General features: G+C 51.4%; 1 protein-coding gene across 2 annotated transcripts; it reads left to right on the forward strand.

Annotated features, from left to right (window-relative positions):
• The first annotated feature begins 151 nt into the window (after positions 1–151).
• LOC136471804 (cysteine-rich receptor-like protein kinase 15) lies at positions 152–20663 on the forward strand. Of its 2 annotated transcripts, XM_066469552.1 has the most exons (7): positions 152–1088; positions 18016–18144; positions 18858–18994; positions 19201–19408; positions 19499–19736; positions 19896–20049; positions 20127–20663. In XM_066469552.1, exons 1-7 carry the CDS (start codon positions 209–211, stop codon positions 20499–20501), a joined length of 2121 nt encoding a protein of 706 aa, XP_066325649.1. In that variant the 5' UTR covers positions 152–208; the 3' UTR covers positions 20502–20663. The 2 variants fall into 2 exon arrangements, with proteins under 2 accessions (XP_066325649.1, XP_066325650.1); XM_066469553.1 differs by lacking the exon at positions 18016–18144.
• Positions 20664–20773: the final 110 nt, after the last annotated feature.

Genomic DNA, 20773 nt, shown 5'->3' on the forward strand with positions numbered 1-20773 from the left:
AACAAATGTGCCATAGAGATAGAATAGAAGTCGACGGTATCAGACAAGTCCACCAGTCTACGCTGGGGTTGGTCCGGCATCCATCGGCGTCGGCGTCACCCGTTTGTTAGGTGCGGCATCCACATCGGCGTCACTGCGTGCAATCATCCAAGTGTGGGATGAGATTATTCCTGCAACGCCGTTGTCGCCACACCTCCGGAACGCCACCATGCCGTCGTCTCCATCCCGTGGCTCTGCCCTGCTCTTCTTCCTTGCCATGGTGGCGAGCCTCTTCACCGTCGTGCTATCCACGGACAGCAAGTGGACCTGGTTCGACTGCCAATCGTCGTCGGTGGCGGCCGCTTCTTCCACCAATAGCACGTTCTGGTCCAACGTCGTCGCGCTGCTGGACGAGCTCCCGTCGGCCGCGGTGCCCACGGGCGTCGCCTCCCTGTCCCGAGGCAACGGCACTGACCGCGCCTTTGTCCGCGGAATCTGCCGCGGCGACTCCACGGCAGCTCAGTGCGCCACGTACGTCCAGAACGCCGCGCTCGGCATCAGGAGCCGCTGCAATACCACCCGTCGCGCAGCCATCTGGTACGACGACGGCTCCGCTGTGGCAAATCCGGCGCCGATGTTCTGCTTCGTCAGCTACGCCGACACCAACGCGTCCACGGCCTACGAGGACGCGTACCGGCAGGAGTTCCAGAACGGCGCTGTGGTCTCCAACACGGTTACCTTCGAGACAACTTACAACACGCTCATGAGTAGGCTCGCCAGGCAAGTCGTCGATGGCTCCGCCACGTCATCGACGGCGCCCATGTTCGCAACAGGGGCGGCAGTGTATGATTCCACTGCACCCAATGGCACCATGTATGGGCTCCTGCAGTGCATGAGGGATCGGACGGCGGCGGAGTGCCGCAAGTGCTTGAATGACTCGGTGCAGCGGCTGCCGTCATGTTGCAGTGGTCACAGGGGCGGGCTTGTGCTCGGCTACAACTGCTACCTGCGCATGGAGGTCTACCCCTACTATGATCTGGCCCTCGATGGGACACCGCTTCTAGCTCCAGCTCCAGCTCCCTCGACCTTCGTCGGAGAAAGTCGGCCAGGTGAGCTTCTCAACTGTAAGCATTGCCACATATAGGGGGTGTTTGGTTTTTTAGTCGCTCCTAAAATTTATGTCACATCAAATATTTAGAGGCTAATAAGGAGCATTAAATATAAATTAATTACAAAATCAATTACATAGATGGAGGCTAATTTCCGAGACGAATTTTTTAAGCCTAATTAATCTATTATTAGCACATGTTTACTGTAGCACCACGTTGTCAAATCATGGACTAATTAGGCTTAAAAGATTCGTCTCGCAAATTAGTCGCAAGTTATGCAATTAGTTTCATAATTAGTCTATATTTAATACTCCATGCATGTGTCCAAATATTCGATGTGATAGGAATTTTAGGAGGTGGGAGAGAAACCAAACAGGCCCATATAACTATATTATTACTTCCACTCCAAATTATAAGACGTTTTAGTTTTTTTTTAGAAAATCAACTAGAAAAACCAAAATATCTTGTAATTTAAAATGGAGGGAGTAGCAATTATGCTCGTGTCTTATAGCAGAAAGACGAAAATAAATGTCTATATGCCTTTAGCTTGATATAAACATGGCAAGAGAAAAAAAAATCAGTGAGCCCTAGTGAACCTGCTTGTCTCTAAACTGTACAGCACCCTCTATTTTTGTTGACAACTTTGTATAGATTTTGTTTAATATAAACATATATGACAAAAAAAATAAGGTAATTCTAGTGAACGTTGTCTCCAAACTTTACACCCTATCCTTGTTGACAAGTATAGATTTTTATTAGGTATTTTATTTTAAAAAATACTAGTACTTCTTAAAAAATATAGTTCATACATGGAAACGTATTCGAAATACTTTCTTTTTGTACTCAGTCGTGGAGACCAGACGAACAAAACTGGAATCAATTACACATGCATCCCTCTCACTTACCTTGTACCGTGAACCCTCTCGCTATTCTCTATGCTACAACCTGGGTGAAGATGGCATGGTGCTTAGCGGTTTGATTTGTTTGGTTATTAGAGAGGTTGAATTGCAGCTAACAACTAAATATGATGATTTGTCCACCAAACTTACACAAACATAGCAACATTTTGGTGGTAGAATCCCTCTTTGTAAACCCAAGGTCACAGTGAGTTCAATTATTTTTCTTAGTATATATAGTATACAACCTTTTCTAGTTTGCTTTTATTTCTATGGAACAAAATCAGTTACAGAACTGAATCAGGCAGGAGAAAACTGAACCAGAATTAGAAGGTGTGAAGGAGAGAAAAGTAGAAGCAATACTACACAAATGATTTGTTGAGGCGGCTCGAAAATCTCTATAGGGACCACTAGCGCAGCCATCTCTACCTGCCCGTCCCTACAAATCAACGGTTTGTAGGGGATGGCTGAAAACAGAAGCCGCATCTAGAAATCACAAATTGATAAAAAAGCAAAAGAAAATCATATAAGTTAGATATATAACCATGGGGGCTCAAATTCATAACCTCAGGACTCATACATACCTTCCCGTACTACTCCACCCAAAGTCATTTATGACTAAAAGCTATATATAATCCTTTTGTATTTACTTTATTGGATTTTGAAATGAATATTCGATACCATAAACAAATTAAAATGAAAATGGTTTCAAATGAAAAGTTATAGTTATTATCGAGTATTACAACTTTGGTTTTGTTTGAAAAATTCGAATTTCAAGATTTGAGAAATTCCAACAGAGTTTTCCTTAGATAAATGATTTCAAATGAAAAAGTTGTCAACTATGAAGTTTTATACCTCTTCGAGATCTACAACTTTGGTTTTTGTCGTTTCTCCATCCAGGTCATTTGAAATTTTTGAATTTAACTATGTGAGGACTTCAAACTGAACTTTGGGACCATAGATTATTTTAAACAAAAAATTCTCGGCTGCAATGTTTTTTTATCTTTTCAAGATCTATAACTTTTGTTTTGGTCATTTCTCCATCTGTGATCGTTTGAAACATTCAAAAAATTTGAATTTCAAAATGTGAGAACTTCAATCAGAATTTGTGGGATTTAAATGACTTCAAATGAAAAAGATGTCAACTACAATGTTGAACATCTGTTGGAGATGTACAACTTTGATATAAAGTTTCTCTTCATCCAACATTGTTTGAAAAATTATAAATTTTACTCTGCTGCACCTATTTCTAGAGATAGCTATAGAACCATCTACCTCTAGAAATCTATTTCTAGAGACAGCTTTAGAACCAACCGCCTCTATAAATCTATTTCTAGTGATGGCTTTAGATCTACCTATCTCTAGAAATCGATTTCTAGACGTGGCTCTAGATCCAGCTGGATAAAAATTGATTTCTAGAGGCGAGTCGGCTCGGGAACTATTTTTAGAGGTGGATTTTGATAGAGCCGCCTCTATTAGAAATGTCTCCATTGCTAAGAAAATCATTTATGTAGTAGTGAATATTAGAAAAAGATAACGTACGTTATCTATGTCGCTTTTAATTTTAGAGAAAGATAACATTCTTTACCTATATCACTTTTATTGTTTCACCGGATATGGGTATCACTACCACACAAATAATTTTGCAAGGCAGTGCCCAAACATTAACCGAGGTGGTCACAAAATTTGACTGCCTCAAAAAATGCCGGAGGATCACAAATTTCGAGTATAAATACAGACACTTAGCTAGGGTTTCTCATTTTCACTTCTCTTTCTCCAGAGACCGAGTGGCGCCCCTCCCACGATAGACCGAGCGGCACCCCTCTGGCGATCTCCCTCTCCCTCTCCGAACCGAGCCGTCTCCCTCTCTCTCCACTCCGGCCTCCCTCTCCCTCTCTCGGTGGTGCGCGGCTCGTGGGGCGTGGGGCGGTGGATCCGGTTGTGGCGCTCACTAGTCGGTGGCTGGGGCCCAGCGCGCCCGTCGCTGGTAGGGCTCCTCGTGTCCTGGCGGCTCCCAGGCAGCGGCGCTCAGGCGGATCTACGAGGTGGAGGTCTGTCAAGGGCAGATCTGCAAGGAGGAGGTCCAGCGGAGGCAGCGCACGAGGGTCGAGCGGGCCCCCTCCACCTCCAGCGTCGGTGGGCCGCTCGACACGTACAGGTGCAGATCCGGCAGCGGCGGGCTGCTCGGCTCGTCCAGGTGCGGATCCGGTGACGGCGGATCTAGGACGGCGACGACGACGGCGTGGCGTGGCTGGGCTCGACGTCGGGCCCTAGATGGGCTCAGCGTTGGGCTCCATTGCTTTTTTTTATTTTAATTTAATTTACTGAGGAGGGCACTATGCCGCTTGGGTTAATAACCCATTAACCGAGACCTTTGAATGGAGGCAGACTGAATGCCCGCCTTGGTATAGTGTTTTTGCCCACCTCCATTAAAAACACTGTAGTAGTGTATAATCTCTCTAACACTGATTTAGGCCTTATCGGGTTCATAAACCCAGGGTCCCTCATGGACCTGCTTCCCAGCAAAAGGTCGACCCAGCAGACGACGTTGCGAACGACGCGCAACTCCTGGGCCGGCCAAAAAACCTAAACAATAGGCCAGAAGGGCGATCCAATCTCCGACCGGAAGGCCCGGCCAAGGAGGAACGACGCTCGCTTCTGACTTTGGCCCACCTCTCCAACCAAAAAGCCTCGCTTCCGACTCCGGCCCGACTCTCCAACCAGAAGGCCTGGCCAACAACGCTTCTGACTCTGACCTGCGTCTCCGACCGGGGATACACCGAACCTCTGCTTACAGATCTTCTCCGACTGGCGCAGTCGGAGCCGACTGGGACCAACCGACCGGGGACGCCAGCTCGGTGAGGACCAGGAAACAGGCGGAGCAAGTAAAGCAGGATGCTCAAGTCAACCGCAAAACCAAGGACCGTACCCTGTACACCTGCAGGACAGTACTGACAGGACATGTCGGAAGGGTGCCCTGCAACCTTCCAAGCATGTTAGAACCCAAGCAGTGTGTGGGCACCGACGATTTGCTCTACAGTGTTGTGGGCGCCATCAATTCCCATACCAGGCAAACACGGTAAACCCCCCCCCACATGCCTCTAGGCATCAATAGTGTTGTGGGCGCCGTCATTTGCCATACATGGTGAATACCATAAAACATCCCACATGCGTCTAACACGAACAGTGTTATGGGCGCCTACCATCATCTTGTACCTGACGGCGTGGGCAACAAGACTTAGTAGCATAAGAACTCTCGCTCTCTCTCTCACTTGTAAAGGCCATCCCCTTCATCTATAAAAGGGGATGCGCTCTCTCCCAACAGGGAGATCAATCAGACGACAACTAAAACATGCTCCAGCGATCTGAATAACCAAGGATTCCAATGAACAATAGACGTTCGAACACTTAGCACATAGCGGAGCTCCTATCACTCTCGGTCCTTCAGACCAGGGTCCGACCGGACCTCTTGCACCCCCATCTTAGTCCCTTCCGTTTGTAACCCCACAACAAACTTCGAGCACCTGGGCTCAGAAATAAAGTCACCGACCGACTCAAATTGGACAGAGGGCACGTTGCCTGAACCAGTATAAACCCTATGTCATTGAGTGCTAGGCCACATCCGATCATAACGTACGGCAAAACTACAAATATTTACGTGTTGGTCACTTTCTGCACCGACAGTTGGCGCCGTCCGTGGGGAAGAGCCGTACGTTCAGACTTTTGGTCATCGGATGGCCCACTTTTCCTCCATCTCCGCCATGGTGGGCTCAAGCGATATGACTCACTTCGGCTCACTAGAGTTTCCCGCACTCCCACCTATTGGGATGTGGGTTCCACCCGTCTTTGAGCCATCCCAGGCCTTCCTCTTCGGAAGCTAGGACTTCATCGCTGACCGGCTCGGCGTGCTGCACCTCCGCAAGGAGGCACTTGTTCCAGCGCCCGTCCTCCATCGGCTTCGGGACACCCGACGACTTCGACGGTGAGGCGCCTGCGCTTCATTCCGAGCATACGCTCTGCTCAAACCCCACTGTGAGTAATGTAAGCTTTGTTATTTACTCGCTATTTACTGTCTTTCGCCGATTCTCTGGAGGAACCCTGTTGTCCCTGCCGCGACTGCCATGCGACCGGTTCCCCTACAGCCTCGCGTTCCCATGGGCGTGTATGCCCGGGGGCTCCGAAGGATGCTGGCGCTGCCCCCACTCACATCCGAATTCATGGGAATGGCGAGCTACGCTCCTGCCTCTTTTCATGACCTCCTGGATGACGATGTTGAGAGCGACGACTCCAGTATCGACGACGTCGTGGCACCTAGACACCCTCTATCCCGGGAGTGCGCTATGGTGGACGCCCTAGGAGAGCCGCCGATAGTAGTGGAGTCTCTTTACACCCACACCCCTATGGACCCTCGCGCGGATGCCCTCGCATGTGCCCAGGAGCAAGGCAAGGAGCTACGACAAAGGCGGCAGAACTAGCCGCCACCTGTGCTAGCGCGCTCGGCGCACCACGATGCGCCCCGTGCGCGTAACCCGATGAGCGGCACCCAGGGTCGGGCCCACCAGGTCCAGTGCAACATCATGGACGGGGGAATGGTCCCCAATAGTTCGCTCAGGCTGGCCAAAATATCGCCGCGGCGGCGATGCTTCTGCGCAGCCTTCCCGAGACGGACAACCCCTAGGAACAGGCGACCCACCGGAACCTCTGGGCACTGGTGGAAACCACCACCGTTCAACAGGCGGAGAGCTCCGCATCGCGACACCGACTCGTGGCCTCTCTCCCCACCCGGGGAGTGGGGACGCACTAGACGAATCGCTCCATCCGCTCACCGTTACAGCCGCCGAGCGCTGCACAGGAGGGCGCAGCTGTGCCATAGCCTAACCCGGCACCCACTCCACACTGACCGCCTGTGCGCGAACGCCTCGGGCCGAACCAAGACTCTCACAGCGTCATCAGCAACCGGCGTCGGGCCCAACATGATGATGACGTCCATAGGGCGGCAGTGAGAGCAGACGACACGGGCTTCGACCGGACCATTGAGGAGACCGGGGAGACACACCCCAGGCGTGGTCATTGACTGGATGACGGGAGCCCTAGCCCGGATGGCCCGAGACCATGGGTCTTTGGCCGGCGCATCTAGAGAGCGGCATTCCCATAGTGCTTTCGAACTACCTACCAACATCGGCAAGTATACTAGGGAGACAAACCCCCAAAATATGGCTAGAAGACTTTCGGCTCGCCTACCGAGCCGAAGGAGTGGATGATTATCACTTCATCATTTAGTACTTCCCCATCTATGTGGGGGAACATGTTCGAGCATGGCTCGAATTCCTCCCACATGACAACATTCATGACTGGGCGGATCTCAAGAGGATCTTTGTCGGGAACTTCCAGGGGACGTACGTCCACCCTAGGAACTCCTGGGACCTCAAGAGCTGCTAGCAGGAGCCCAACAAGTCCCTGCGGGATTACATCCATAGGTTCTCAAAGCGGTACAACTCCCTTCCTGATGTCGTCGACGCGAACGTCATCAGCGCATTCCACTCCGGGACGACCTACGAGTCCTTGATCCACAAACTTGGTTGCCTGAAGCCCTGAACCACCCGCGACCTGCTCGACGTTGCCACGAACCACGCCTCCAGCGAGGAGGCGGTCGGAGCGGTCTTCAACGGAGGCTGGGGCAAGGGCAAGGCCAAGCGCGAGGACCAAGATGATGGCCCTCCACGCAGAGGGGCAAGAAGAACAAGAAGGATTGGCACCGACTGGCCAACTCCGCGTTGGTCGCCATAGCTAATCGCACGGGCAAGCAGCCCCAGCAGGGCTTGCCTAACCTCTTCGGCAAGCTCATGGATAGCTGCTGCACCAACCATGCTTACCCCCGTCAAACACCTCTACAAGGACTGCGAGCTCCTCAAGCGCTTCGTACAACAGGCCGACGGGCCAAAAGAAGGAACGGGCAAGGAGGCAGCGGTCAAGAAAGGAGGCACGGCGAGCAAGGATGGGGATGGCTTCCCTGACCCTGAGGAATGAATCATGATCTTTGGGGGATCCGATGCCATGTACTCCAAGCGCCAGCACAAAGTGCGCTACCGAGAGGCGTGCGTCACCGAAACGGCCGTCCCCTCCTTCCTTCGCTTGTCGGAATCTCCGATCACTTTTGATCGGAGGGACCATCCATCCCACGTTGTCAGACTAGGATGCTACCCACTCATTGTCGACCCCATCATCCACAAGAAGCGCCTCACCAAGGTACTGATGGACGGAGGTGGCGGCCTCAACATCCTCGACGTCGACACCCTTGACGCCATGCTCATCCCCCGGTCGGAGCTCCCACCGGTGAGCTCTCCCTTCCATGGCCTGATCCCGAGAGCACAGGCGGACCCGCTCGGGCAGATCAATCTGCCCATCATGTTTGGCGACCGAGCCAACTTTCGCTCAGAGGTGCTTACCTTCGAGGTGGTGGACTTCCTAGGGTCTTACCACGCCATCTTGGGGCAGCCATGCTACGCCAAGTTCATGGCGGTCCCCAACTATACCTACCTAAAGCTGAAGATGCCGGGACCAAACGATGTCATCACTATGGGTAGCACCTTCTTGCACGCCTTCACGTGCGACCACGAGCATTACGAGGTTGCCACTGCCGTCATCAACTCTTCGAAGCTCCCATGGCTTGGAGAGTCATCGACCCCAGCAGTTTCGGACTGCAACAAACCAACCTCCTCGATGGCCTTCTGCCCACTCGAGGAAACTAAGGCGGTGGGGATCGACCCCACTGACCCAACCAAGATGGTGCGGATCAGGACCCAGCTCCCGGCCAAATAGGAATGCGAGCTCATCGACTTCCTGAACGCCAACCATGATGTCTTCGCATGGAAACCATCTGACATGCTAGGCATACCACGGGAGGTCGCCGAGCACGCACTACGCCTCATCCTAGGCTTGAAGCCTGCCAAACAACACCTGCACCACTTTGACGATGAGAGGCACAGGGCCATAGGCAAGGAGGCCGCCAAACTCCTGGTAGCCGATTTCATCCGAGAGGTATTCCAGTCCGACTGGCTTGCCAATCCTGTCCTTGTTAAAAAGAAGACCAGAAAATGGAGAATGTGCGTCGATTATACTAGCCTCAATAAAGCATGTCCAAAGGATCACTTTCCTATGCCACACATAGACTAGATAGTCGACTCCACCTTGGGATGCGAGATCCTCCCCTTTCTAGATGCCTACTCAGGTTATCACCATATTGCGATGAAAGAGACTGATTAGCTCGCAACCTCGTTCATCACCCCGTATGGTTCGTAATGTTATGTAACCATGCCCTTCGGTCTGAAGAACGCTGGCGCCACCTACCAAAGGTGCATGCAGCAATGCTTCGTCGATCAATTTGACCCACTCGATCAGCCTGATCAAGCCGGGCGGCTGAAACCAACAATTGCCATCTATGTTGATGACATAGTGGTCAAAATGGCAATAGCTTGTGACCTGATCGTGAACTTGGCCGCAACATTAGCGAACCTCCAAAGGTTCAACATCAAATTGAATCCCGAAAAATGTGTTTTCGGGGTTCCGAAGGGGAAGCTACTGGGATACATCGTGTCCAAACGCGGTATCAAGGCCAACCCCGAAAAAATCATGGCCATCTCCAACATGGGCCCTATACGCAACGTCAAGGGCATACAGAGGCTCACTGGCTGTCTGGCTGCCCTGAGCCGGTTCATCTCCTGGCTCGGCGAGTGAGGGATGCCTCTCTACAAGGTACTCAAAAGGACAAACACGTTTGTCTAGACTGAGGAAGCACAACAGGCTTTGGAGTGCCTCAAAGAGTCACTAACGTTGGCCCCAATCCTTGTCGCTCTCGAATGGGGAGAACCCCTCCTCCTCTATATCGCGGCAAGCAACTACGTGGTAAGCGCCGCCCTAGTCGTCGAAAGGGAGGAGCCGGGACACCACCTTAAGGTCCAATGACCCTTATACTTCATTGGAGAGGTACTCACCGACCCCAAAGTTCGGTACCCCTAGGTGCAAAAACTCCTATATGCTGTGCTGATGGCAACTCGGAAGCTCCTGCACTATTTCACTGACCACGAAGTCGCGGTCGTCACTTCATACTCGCTCGGAGACATCGTCCACAACCGCGACGATGCGGAATGGATCTCCAAGTGGGCACTCAAACTCATGGGCCGCGACATTAGGTATATCCCCTGTACCGCTATTAAGTCTTAGGCTCTCGTGGATTTTGTCGCCGAATGGACGGAGGTCCAGCTATTGACCCCAGACGTCACACACGAGTACTGGATGATGTACTTCGACGGGTCCATCATGGCGCCCGACTCAGGGCTAGAGTGGTTCTGATCTCCCTAGATGGGAGTAGGCTCCGCTATGCCATCCGCCTCCACTTCTCAGCCTCAAACAACGCCACGGAGTATGAGGCCCTCATCAATGGACTACGCATCGCCATCGAGCTTGGCGCTGCATGACTCTATGTTCGCGGCGACTCAGAGCTGGTCGTCGACCAGGTTATGAAGGAGTCCTCCTACAAAAGCCCCCTCATGGTAGCATACTGCCAAGAGGTGCACAAGCTCGAGGACAAATTCTAGGGGATCGAACTGCATCACGTCCCTCGAAAGGACAATGATGCCGCCGATTTTCTCGCAAAATTGGCCGCCAGGCGGGATCCGTCTCCAAGCGGGGTCTTCATCAACGACCTCCATGAGCCGTCCGCCCACATCCTAGAAGGTCCAACCCAGACACACCCCGACGCCAACCCGGCGCTCGGGGGCTCCGACCCTGACACCAAACCAGCGCTCGGGGGCTTCGACCCTAGTGCCTCCATGACGACGTCACCCGCCGACGTCGCCGTGTTGGCACCCGATCAAACCGACTGGTGAGCACCGCTACTCGCCTACCTCCTCGAGGAGGTTCTCCCACCCAAAAGGACTGAAGCTCGATGGATCACTCAATGTGCCAAGACATTCGTCGCCATCGATGATGAACTCTACAAGCGAAGTCCATCGGGGGTACTCATGAAGTGCGTCCCTACCAACCAAGGGAAACAACTCCTCCTCGAGGTCCATGCTAGAATCTGCGGACATCATGCAGCCCCAAGGTCTCTGGTCGGAAAAGCCTTTCGCCAAGGTTTTTACTGGCCCACTGCACTATGATATGCAGAGGAGGTCATTCATAGGTGTGAGGGATGCTAGTTCTATGCTCGACAAACTCATTTGCCGGCTCAGGAGCTCCAAACCATCCCTATCACCTGGCCGTTCGCGGTCTGGGGCCTCGACATGGTAGGACCCCTAAAAAAGGGCCTAGGCGGCTTCACTCGCCTACTCGTAGCGGTCGACAAGTTCACCAAGTGGATAGAGGCCAAGCCCATCACCAACATCCGCTCGGAGGAGGCAGTCAAGTTCTTCCTCGACATCATCTACTGGTTTGGCATTCCTAACTGTATCATCACTGACCACAGAACTAACTTCACCGGAAAGAAGTTCCTGGACTTCAGTGGTGGATACGACATCAGGATAGACTGGGCCTCGGTCGGACATCCACGTACTAACGGCCAGGTCGAGCATGCCAATGGCATGGTCCTCCAAGTACTTAAGCCGCGCATCTTCGATCGACTCAACAAGTATGCTGTATGATGGGTTGCAGAGGTCCCAGTGATCCTTTAGAGCCTGAGAACAACGCCGAATCAATCCACAGGGTTCACACCCTTCTTCCTGGCCTACGGAGGTAAAGCAGTGCTGCCCTCTGACATCCACCACGGCACCCCAAGAGTGAAGGCCTTCGACTGCGACCGAGCCATGGAGGCTCAATAAGACACAGTCGACCTATTCGAGGAGGCCCACGAGACGACCGTCATTCACCCTGCTCACTACCAGCAGACTCTCCGCAGGTACCATGAGAGGAAAATCAGAGGAAGAATCCTCGAGGTCGGAGACCTTGTGCTTCAAAGGACCTAGTCGACCAAGGAGAAGCACAAACTCTCTTCGCCATGGGAAGGACCCTATACGGTGACCGAAGTGATCCAACCAGGAGCCTACCGACTGAAGGACGACAACGGCGACGTTCTCACCAACACTTGGAACATCGAACAATTACATCGTTTCTTCCCCTAAAAATTCTGTCTTTACTGTTTTTTCTTCATTCAATGTTCGCTCCTGCAAAGCACCCCGGCCCGAACACTTTCGCCCTGAGTCACTCGGGGGCTCCATGAGGGTGCGATACCACCTCTTTTTTACTATCATATGGTAAATACATTTTCTACCCAAACAAAAGGGTAGTCCGTTTCTTTAATTATCTTACGTAAACTTTGCTTCAACATTCCGACCGATCGCACCCCGCCTCTACCTACGGTTACGAGCAGCTGAGCCTCGTAGGCCACGCCTAGGCTCTTAACATTGCAGTCTACGGGATGAACAAGATGTGCGAAAAAGAAAGAATAAAAACAAAACTATGCTAAGGTAAAACTAAGGAACGGATGGGACAAGCTTCCCTAAATTAAATTCATCACAAAACAAAAATTGATGTATTCATCAATACAACTGTTCACACTGGGGCCCCCCATGAACTTAAACTATTACATCTACTGGCTACTCCTACTGTGGCTGCTCAACGGCATCGGTTGACGACACGACCGATGAAGATAAAGGTTATTCGCCCTTTGACGGGCAACGCTCGGCTCGGGTAGAGCTTCCGACCCGACCTCCACTCCATCCATAGGCTGAGTGATGTCTTCTTGACGCACGCCTTTAGTCACGCTCGCAAGGGCCCCGCCCGGTTCTGCTTCCTCAACTTCGGCGAGCGCAACGGGTTCCTCAAGGGCGTCACGCCCATAGACGCTCAACAGAAGAACATGGAGCTCCAGACTTTCCCATACAGGTAGGGTAGCCCCTGGATAGGGACGCTGCCTGCCGTAGTATGGCCGCCATGGCTAGAGGATGTCTCTGACATCTCATCAAACTTTATGAACTGGCCAACCTGAGCAGCTGTAGGGGCAAAACCCCCCACCGGCACGGTCCTGGGCGGATTCTCCTCGGACAAGGTTCGCCCGGGGAAGATCCACCGGAAAGAGTCCACGTACGGCTCCATCCCGAAGAAGGCCTCGTAGACGGTGACGAAGTTGGTAACACGCAGCACCCCAGCCAGATTGAGGCACTGTAGCTCCAGTCCCCACTCATCAAGGAGCTCATGTAGGATCTAGTGCACTACTTCCTTTGGCAGAAGCAGCCCCTTCTCGGCGAAGGTGGCCAGTACCACCTCGGGTGGCCTCCAGCTCGACATTGCGCTCCGGATTCACGAATGGATCTATGAGTTCTCCCCCTCGTTTACCCTCTCTCTCACTTAGGAACCGCCGTGGCACACAAGCACTCTTGGTGAGAAGGATGAAGGAGGAGAGGCAGCAGTTGGAGAATAGGCAAAGGATTGTGGCGAGAAGCCCTCTCCCTTCCCCTATTTAAAGAGGAGGCGCAACAGTTGGGGAAATGCGAGGGACTGGGGGTGAAAAACCCTCTCCCTTCCCCCATTCAATGCGGATGGGAAACGACGGGACGCGCCCTGACCGATGGGACACACCCTGCTCGACGAAACCATGCCTGGTCAGACGGGACATGGCCTAGGCATGGCCGACCACTACCGCATGCCGGGCACGAGAAACAAGGAGCAACTACACCTAGGCGGCCCTCCTCCTTCCTAGGCGGGACTTGGAAAGGCCCAACAATGGGATCTCCACCCAGGAGAGACTAACGGGCTTCCTAAGTCGATCGGACGGCTCAGGTGAACGCTGAGAGATAGGTAAGGAGCAGAGGGACACCCCATGTGGGCCATGCCGACTCTGTCATGAACGACGAGTGTGGATCCTGGTCGGACATATCCGATAGGAGCTCCTCAAACCCCGTCACTCGAGTCATCAAGGTAACATTACCAAACCCCACTATTTCTTTATACGATCATTCATTCATCTGTTGTCATTCATACATTCATGCACGCATTCACATTCATTCATCCCATACATCTGAAGCATCACATATGCAGTTAAATGCATCACAACGCTCCATGTTGCGTCACGAAGTGGTAGTTACCCCATTCAACATGAGCAATGACCGACCGGGGTTCGAAGGCCGGCCCACGAAGGGCTCGAGGCCGCCTCACATCAAACAGAGCTAGGGGAGAAAACGTAGATGAGCCACAAGCGGCCCTCACCCAGTCTGCTCCGAAGTAGACAGGTTCATCTCAACCTTCTTGTTCGATCCTAACCTCGAGCCAAGCCCACTGAATCTCCATCGAGGGGAGGCCAGCGGGACACCTAGGTCGGTCTCCGGAATGACCCAGGCATCTGTCGGGACCCAGGTTAAGGAGTAGTGGAATGTCACATGAGGGCTATGCCGACACTGTCATAAACGACGGACCTAGATTTCACTCGAACGTGCCCGTTAGCGAGCTCACCGAGCGCGTCACTCGAGCCATCGAGGCAAGCGACGTTAGCTCAGCCCCTCCAGTTGCGAAAACCATGGACGGGGTAGCGCATGAAAACTCCAACTGATGACCTTGGCTGCGCCTGGATCCACGACTCTGACTCGCTCGATCCCTCGGCGCGCCCGACACCTTGGTCCCTGAGCCCATCTCGCCCGATCCCTCGACTGCGCCCGACGCCTTGGTCTGTGAGCCCATCTCCCCCGATCCCTCGGCTGTCCCTTGGCTACGCCTGATGCCTTGGTCCGTGAGCCCGTCTCGCTTGATCCCTCGGCTGTCACCCGACGCCTTGGTCTGGCCGCGACCAAATGCCTAGGACCATGCTCCTAGAAATAATGGATCAGAAACTAGAAAGAGGAGGCTACACCCACTAAGGTGCACACACTCACACCCGCTGACAAAATCCCCTTGGCGATTCTGCCTGAATCACTCGGGGGCTCAGGGGCTACACCCGTGGGTGCGCTTGCGTGCATCCGCTGACGAAACAAAAAATTCCCCTGCTGGCAAACACGAACCCCCCAGATAATTCTACCTGAATCGCCCGGGGGCTACACCCACGGGTGCGCTCGCACGCACCCGTTGTCAAGACAAAAAATCCCCAAACGATTCTACCTGAATCGCCCGAAGGCTCGAGGCTCCTGTCGGGTTCATAAACCCGGGGTCCCTCATGGACCTGCTTCCCAGCAAAAGCTCAGCCCAGCAGACGACGTTGCGAATGATGCGCAACTCCTGGGCCGGCCCAAAAACCTAAACGACAGGCCAGAAGGGTGATCCAATCTCTGACCGGAAGGCCTGGCCAAGGAGGAACGGCGCCCGCTTCTGACTCTGGCCCGCCTCTTCGACCGGAAGGCCTCGCTTTCGACTTCGGCCTGACTCTCCAACCGGAAGGCATGGCCAACAACGCTTCCGACTCCAACCCACGTCTTCGACCGGGGATACACCGAACCTCTGCTTACAGATCTTCTCTGACTGGCGCAGTCAGAGCTGACTGGGACCAACTGACCAGGGATGCCCGCTAGGTGAGGACTAGGAAACGGGCAGGGCAAGTAAAGCAGGACGCTCAAGTCAACCGCAAAACCAAGGACTGTACCCTGTACACCTGCAGGATAGTACCGACAGGACATGTCGGAAGGGTGCCCTGCAACCTTCCGAGCATGTCAGAACCGAAGCAGTGTTGTCGGCGCTGACGATTTGCCCTACAGTATTGTGGGCGCCATCAATTTCTATACCAGGCAAACATGGTAAAAAACCCCCATATGCCTCTGGGCATCGACAGTGTTGTGGGTGCCATCATTTGCCGTACATGGTGAATACAGTAAAACCTCCCACATGCGTCTGACATAAATAGTGTTATGGGCGCCTACCATCATCTTGTACCCGACGGCGTGGGCAACAAGACTTAGTAGCATATGAACTCTCTCTCTCTCTCTCACTTGTAAAGGCCGTCCCCTTCATCTATAAAAGGGGATGCGCTCTCTCCCAACAGGAGATCAATCAAACGACAACTGAAACATGCTCCAACGATCCGAACAACCAAGGATTCCAACAAACAACATACGTTCGAACACTTAGCACATAGCGGAGCTCCCGTCACTCTCGGTCCTTCGGACCAGGGTCCGACCGGACCACTTGCACCCCCATCTTACTCCCTTCCGTTTGTAACCCCACAGCAAACTTCGAACACCTGGGCTTAGGAATAAAGTCACCGACCGACTCAAACTGGACGTAGGGCACGTTGCCTGAACTAGTGTAAACCTTGTGTCATTGAGTGCTAGGCCACATCCGATCATAACGTACGACAAAACTATAAATATTTACGTGTTGGTCACTTTCTGCACCGTCAGGCCTTGTTTGGACATTATCGGATTCACCTCAATCCATGTGGATTGATGCAAATCCGACTATATCCAAACAAGAGCTTAGAGCATCCCTAGCAATGCTACCTAAATCAGACTACCTACTTCTCTATTTGGGTAGCCATCTATCTTGATACTACCCATGTTTTGCTCTCGTTTCCAGCAATACTACCTAAAACAGGCTTTCCAAATCCATCATAGCAGAGTATGACATGTAGGACCCACATGTTATGTTCTCTGGCTCGCTATAGAGGAACTCGACCATCGGTCATTGCCAGAGGGGAATGAGGGTGCGCCACTGTGGGGAATGAGCAGCAGGTCGGGGAAGGCTGTCGCGGCGGCGAGATCCGCTCGCGCTAGGAGCCACGGTGGAGGAGCCCGCGCTGGGGGAGTCGTGGCGGAGTCGGGGCGGCGAGATCCACCCCGTCCTCGCCAGAGAAGGCTGTCGCGTCCTCGCCGGAGAAGGCCGCCGTGTCCTCACGGGAGCCGTGCGAGGCCTGCCCGCGCCCGTGCGAGGCCCGCTGCAGAGCCGCCGGCTTCGAGGATGGCGCCGCCGTCGGGATTTGGGGCTAGGGCGGATGACTGGGCGGCGAGATCTGGGACTGGGGAGGCACGTCGCACTCGCCGGGGAGGTACGTCGTGCTCGTCGGAGAGGCCCACCGCGCTAGGGACTTCAGCCAGCATTGGGGAGCCACGGCGGAGGGGGGCGGAGGTGATGAAGACTGGGCGGAACCGAGAGAGACTCGAGCGCGCGTGTATGAGAACCGCGCACCAGAAATTTGGGTAGTCCCTCCTGGCCCAACACGAATGGGTAGTGGGAAGAGAGATTTGGGTAGCCAACAAATTTGTTGGGTTAAGTAGGTCTGCTGGAGTTGATTTTCTTGCCCCACTATCCAAATTGAGGATATGTTGTCTGTTTAGGTTGTCTGCTGGAGATGCTCCTAGTACATCTATATAACAGTGGGTTAAGTAAATAACTAAAACTAGCATGGATTCCTTAGTTTTTTTTTCATTTATTTGTTTTTTTACTTAAAATGTTTTATAGTTTTGTTTGTTTCATTCACTAGAATTCCACTCTCACCATATGTCTCGGTCGCATCCATCGGTATGAACTCCATACAGTCATCGTCAACCAATTCTTTGGCTTTAACAAGCTATCGTCTTCTCGCTCTTTTCTTCCCATTTTTCCAACATCTATGCCATGGTTGTGCAACTTTTTTACTTCAGAAACAAAGTTTAGAGTTTGAGTCATGACTCGCATGATCAATAAAAGAATTTCATGTTTACTTTTTGCTCTTTCCTGGGCTAAACAACAGAGGACCGCTGTAATATTGTCGCTCCTCGATCGGCATTCTAGGTCGTACTCTGTTCTCCCCACTGAAGTACTACCTCGGTCCACAAAAGAATTTAATTATAGGATCCATACCGGTCAGATTAGCTTAAATTTGACCAAGTTTATAGTAAATATTATTAGCATTTATGTCTCTAAATAAATTTATTATAAAAATATATTCTATAACTAATATAATGATACTTATTTTGTATCATAAGTGTTAGTATTTTTTTATATAAATTTAGTCAAAATTCAAATGACCTGACTTTTCGAAAAGCGAGAATTACATTCTTTTGTGGACGAAGGCACTGCTGCTAATGAAATACGTGTGGTGTTGTACGTTTTTATTTAAAAAAAAACTGGCTGCAACGCAGGAAAAAAGACGTTCGGCGCGACTCTCCCGGTCGCGCTCGCTGTTGGAACGGTGCTAGCCGCCGCAGTCGTCGTCGTTGGTGTCTTCCTGTACAAACGAAATAAGGCCAACCAGAAGCAAAATCCACAAGGTACGCCCATGCTCCTAGGCCCTAGCTAATTAAGTACTTGCCACCGGTTCATTCGTTAGTCTCGGTGCCGTGGGGAGCCCAAAAGGACGAATCTTTAATTTTGAAAATGAATTTTTGATTATACCTGTATCTATTTAAATGAAATTGAGAAAGCAGGATTCAAGCTAAGAAAGGAGGTATATGTGGGAGGCTAGGAAAGCCACGTCCTCTTACATCCACTAACATGTGGGAACCATGTGTAAGTGGGGTGAATAATTTTTCTCTTTCCTCTCCCTCTCGTCTTTCGGTGCCCCGCTACCCCCTCCACCTTCCCATCACCCCGCACGCTCTCCCTCCATCTTCAATGATTGCAGCCTTGGCACGGCAGTGGCTTGGTGGTCTGCGCACAACCTTTGTGGCATAGGTGAGTACACCTAGTGCGGAGAGGAAGCAGATGGCTAGGTGTGCTACCCGTTCTTTAGCGGTTTTGGGAATTGTTTTTCTCAATTGGGGAAATATTTTAAGGAAAGGGGTCTTTTTCTCAATCTACTAGACCGTGTTTTCGTCCCATACATCCCTTATATGATAGATTTTAGGGAAAACAACATTTCATTTCTCAATTTGATGGGCGTGCTCTGACTAGATTCCACTTAATAATAATGTCAGTCTCTCACCAGAATTTGAACTATATCATCTTTTCCTCACGGATATGTGTTGTTTCTTTTGTGTGGCAGACAACAGTAGTAGCAAAGAAGAGGACATTGGATATTTTGAGTCCGAGCAACTTAATCTAGTTGTGATAAGAGCTGCAACAAACAATTTCTCGGAGGAAAACAAACTTGGAGAGGGAGGTTTTGGAGAAGTGTTCAAGGTACATTTTCCTCTCTCTATATATCACATAACGTGGTGTTACAAAATACTTGGTACTTTCAGTCACGATGCACTATTATCGTGAATTGGCAATATGCATACTGTGCAGTACTAGAGTGTCGGGTTGCAGCATTATCTAAAATGCACAATGAAAATATATGAATGATTTGTCGAAAATGGTAAGAACGGGCTCTTTGCTTTGTGCAGGGTACATTACAGGACGGGGAAGAGATAGCTGTGAAGAGGCTTTCAAAGAATTCCTCACAGGGTTTCCACGAGCTTAAGAATGAACTCGTGCTGGCTGCCAAGCTCAAGCACAGGAACCTGGTGCAGCTCCTGGGGGTGTGCCTGCAAGAAGAGAAGATGCTCATCTATGAGTACATGCCCAACAGAAGCTTAGATACCTTCCTTCTTGGTATACATCAAACTACTGTTCAAATTCAAATAAGAGAACTCACATAGATTATTCATCCTCTAATTTTATTCTCTTGTTGGGATTATGCAGATCCAGTGAGACGGCAGCAGCTGGATTGGAGCAAGAGGTTTGCCATCATCTGTGGTATTGCACGGGGACTTCTCTACCTCCACGATGAGTCCCGCCTGAAGGTCATCCACAGAGATTTAAAGCCGAGCAATGTGTTGCTTGATGCGGATATGAACCCTAAAATTTCAGACTTTGGCATCGCTAGAGCTTTCCATGGAGACCAGTCTAGGGATATAACAAGACGACCTGTCGGAACCCTGTAAGTACCAACTGCCAAGCAATGTGCCAAACTTTTAGAGTTTTAGGGCCATGCTCAGGTCTTGTTGGCTATGAGCAATGTGCCAATCGATATAATTAATTAGTAAGCTCGATTAATTCTTAATTACTGATCTTGATAGCACGTTGTCGATGCATGTAGCGGGTACATGGCTCCAGAGTATGCCTACTGGGGGCATGTCTCCTCCAAGTCAGATATGTTCAGCTTCGGTGTTATAATCCTGGAGATGGTGACCGGGCGAAGGAACAACAGTGCATACGACTCTGAAATAGACTCCGTGTCTGTGCTGAGCCATGTAAGTGCACAATGTTGCTAAGAATGATTTTTTCCCGTGTCCCATGTATCATATATGAAAATCAATGGTCTGTGCAGGTCTGGGACAAGTGGAGAACAGGTTCGACAGCAGATGTGGTTGACCCATTGCTGGCCGAATCGGGGTACCCAGAAGGCGAGGTCCTCAACTGCATTGAGGTCGGGCTCCTATGCGTCCAGGAGAACCCGGCGGATCGGCCGGACGCCTCCGCAGTGGTGCTTATGCTCAGCAGTCCGACCTCCACTTCTGATGACAGGCGAGCCCCGTCCAGGCCAGCCTTCGCCTTCAGCTCCGGCATCACTGCTGCTGCCTCATACGATGGCCCAAGAGCCGCTTCTTGGAGTTCTGACAGTGTGCTGATTAGCAATCAGCAGCAGTTAGTGGCCGCAGTTTCGGAGAATGAGATGTCTATATCAGAGCTTCAGCCGAGGTAGAGTGGTAGATACGTGCAGCACAGGGTGTGGAGCACAAGCCGCAAGCTGAGCCCATTCAACCTATAATTAATCTCATGGATGTTAAAGTAATAAGTACTAAGTAGTATGTACCAAAAGTTTGCTTCAAAGGCATGGCCAAAAGTAACCATACTATGGCAAAGAGAAAAGACAGAAATTTTGGTACCCGTGAGACTGTCATGTGCCAAATACACATGTACATCAAAGCGATCGTCCATTTCATTTGATCCAGTAGCTTTACGTTGTCAACCATC

This window comes from Miscanthus floridulus, chromosome 8 (genome assembly GCF_019320115.1).
Source record: "Miscanthus floridulus cultivar M001 chromosome 8, ASM1932011v1, whole genome shotgun sequence".
NCBI lineage: Eukaryota > Viridiplantae > Streptophyta > Magnoliopsida > Poales > Poaceae > Miscanthus > Miscanthus floridulus.

Bases quoted from the DNA above. Each gene is read 5' to 3' on its own strand.
- LOC136471804 (XM_066469552.1), top strand. From the start codon at position 209: ATGCCGTCGTCTCCATCCCGTGGCTCTGCCCTGCTCTTCTTCCTTGCC. The intron at 18,145-18,857 runs GTACGCCCATGC...TTTGTGTGGCAG, and splicing joins CCAGAAGCAAAATCCACAAG to ACAACAGTAGTAGCAAAGAA. The intron at 19,409-19,498 runs GTATACATCAAA...GGGATTATGCAG, and splicing joins CTTAGATACCTTCCTTCTTG to ATCCAGTGAGACGGCAGCAG.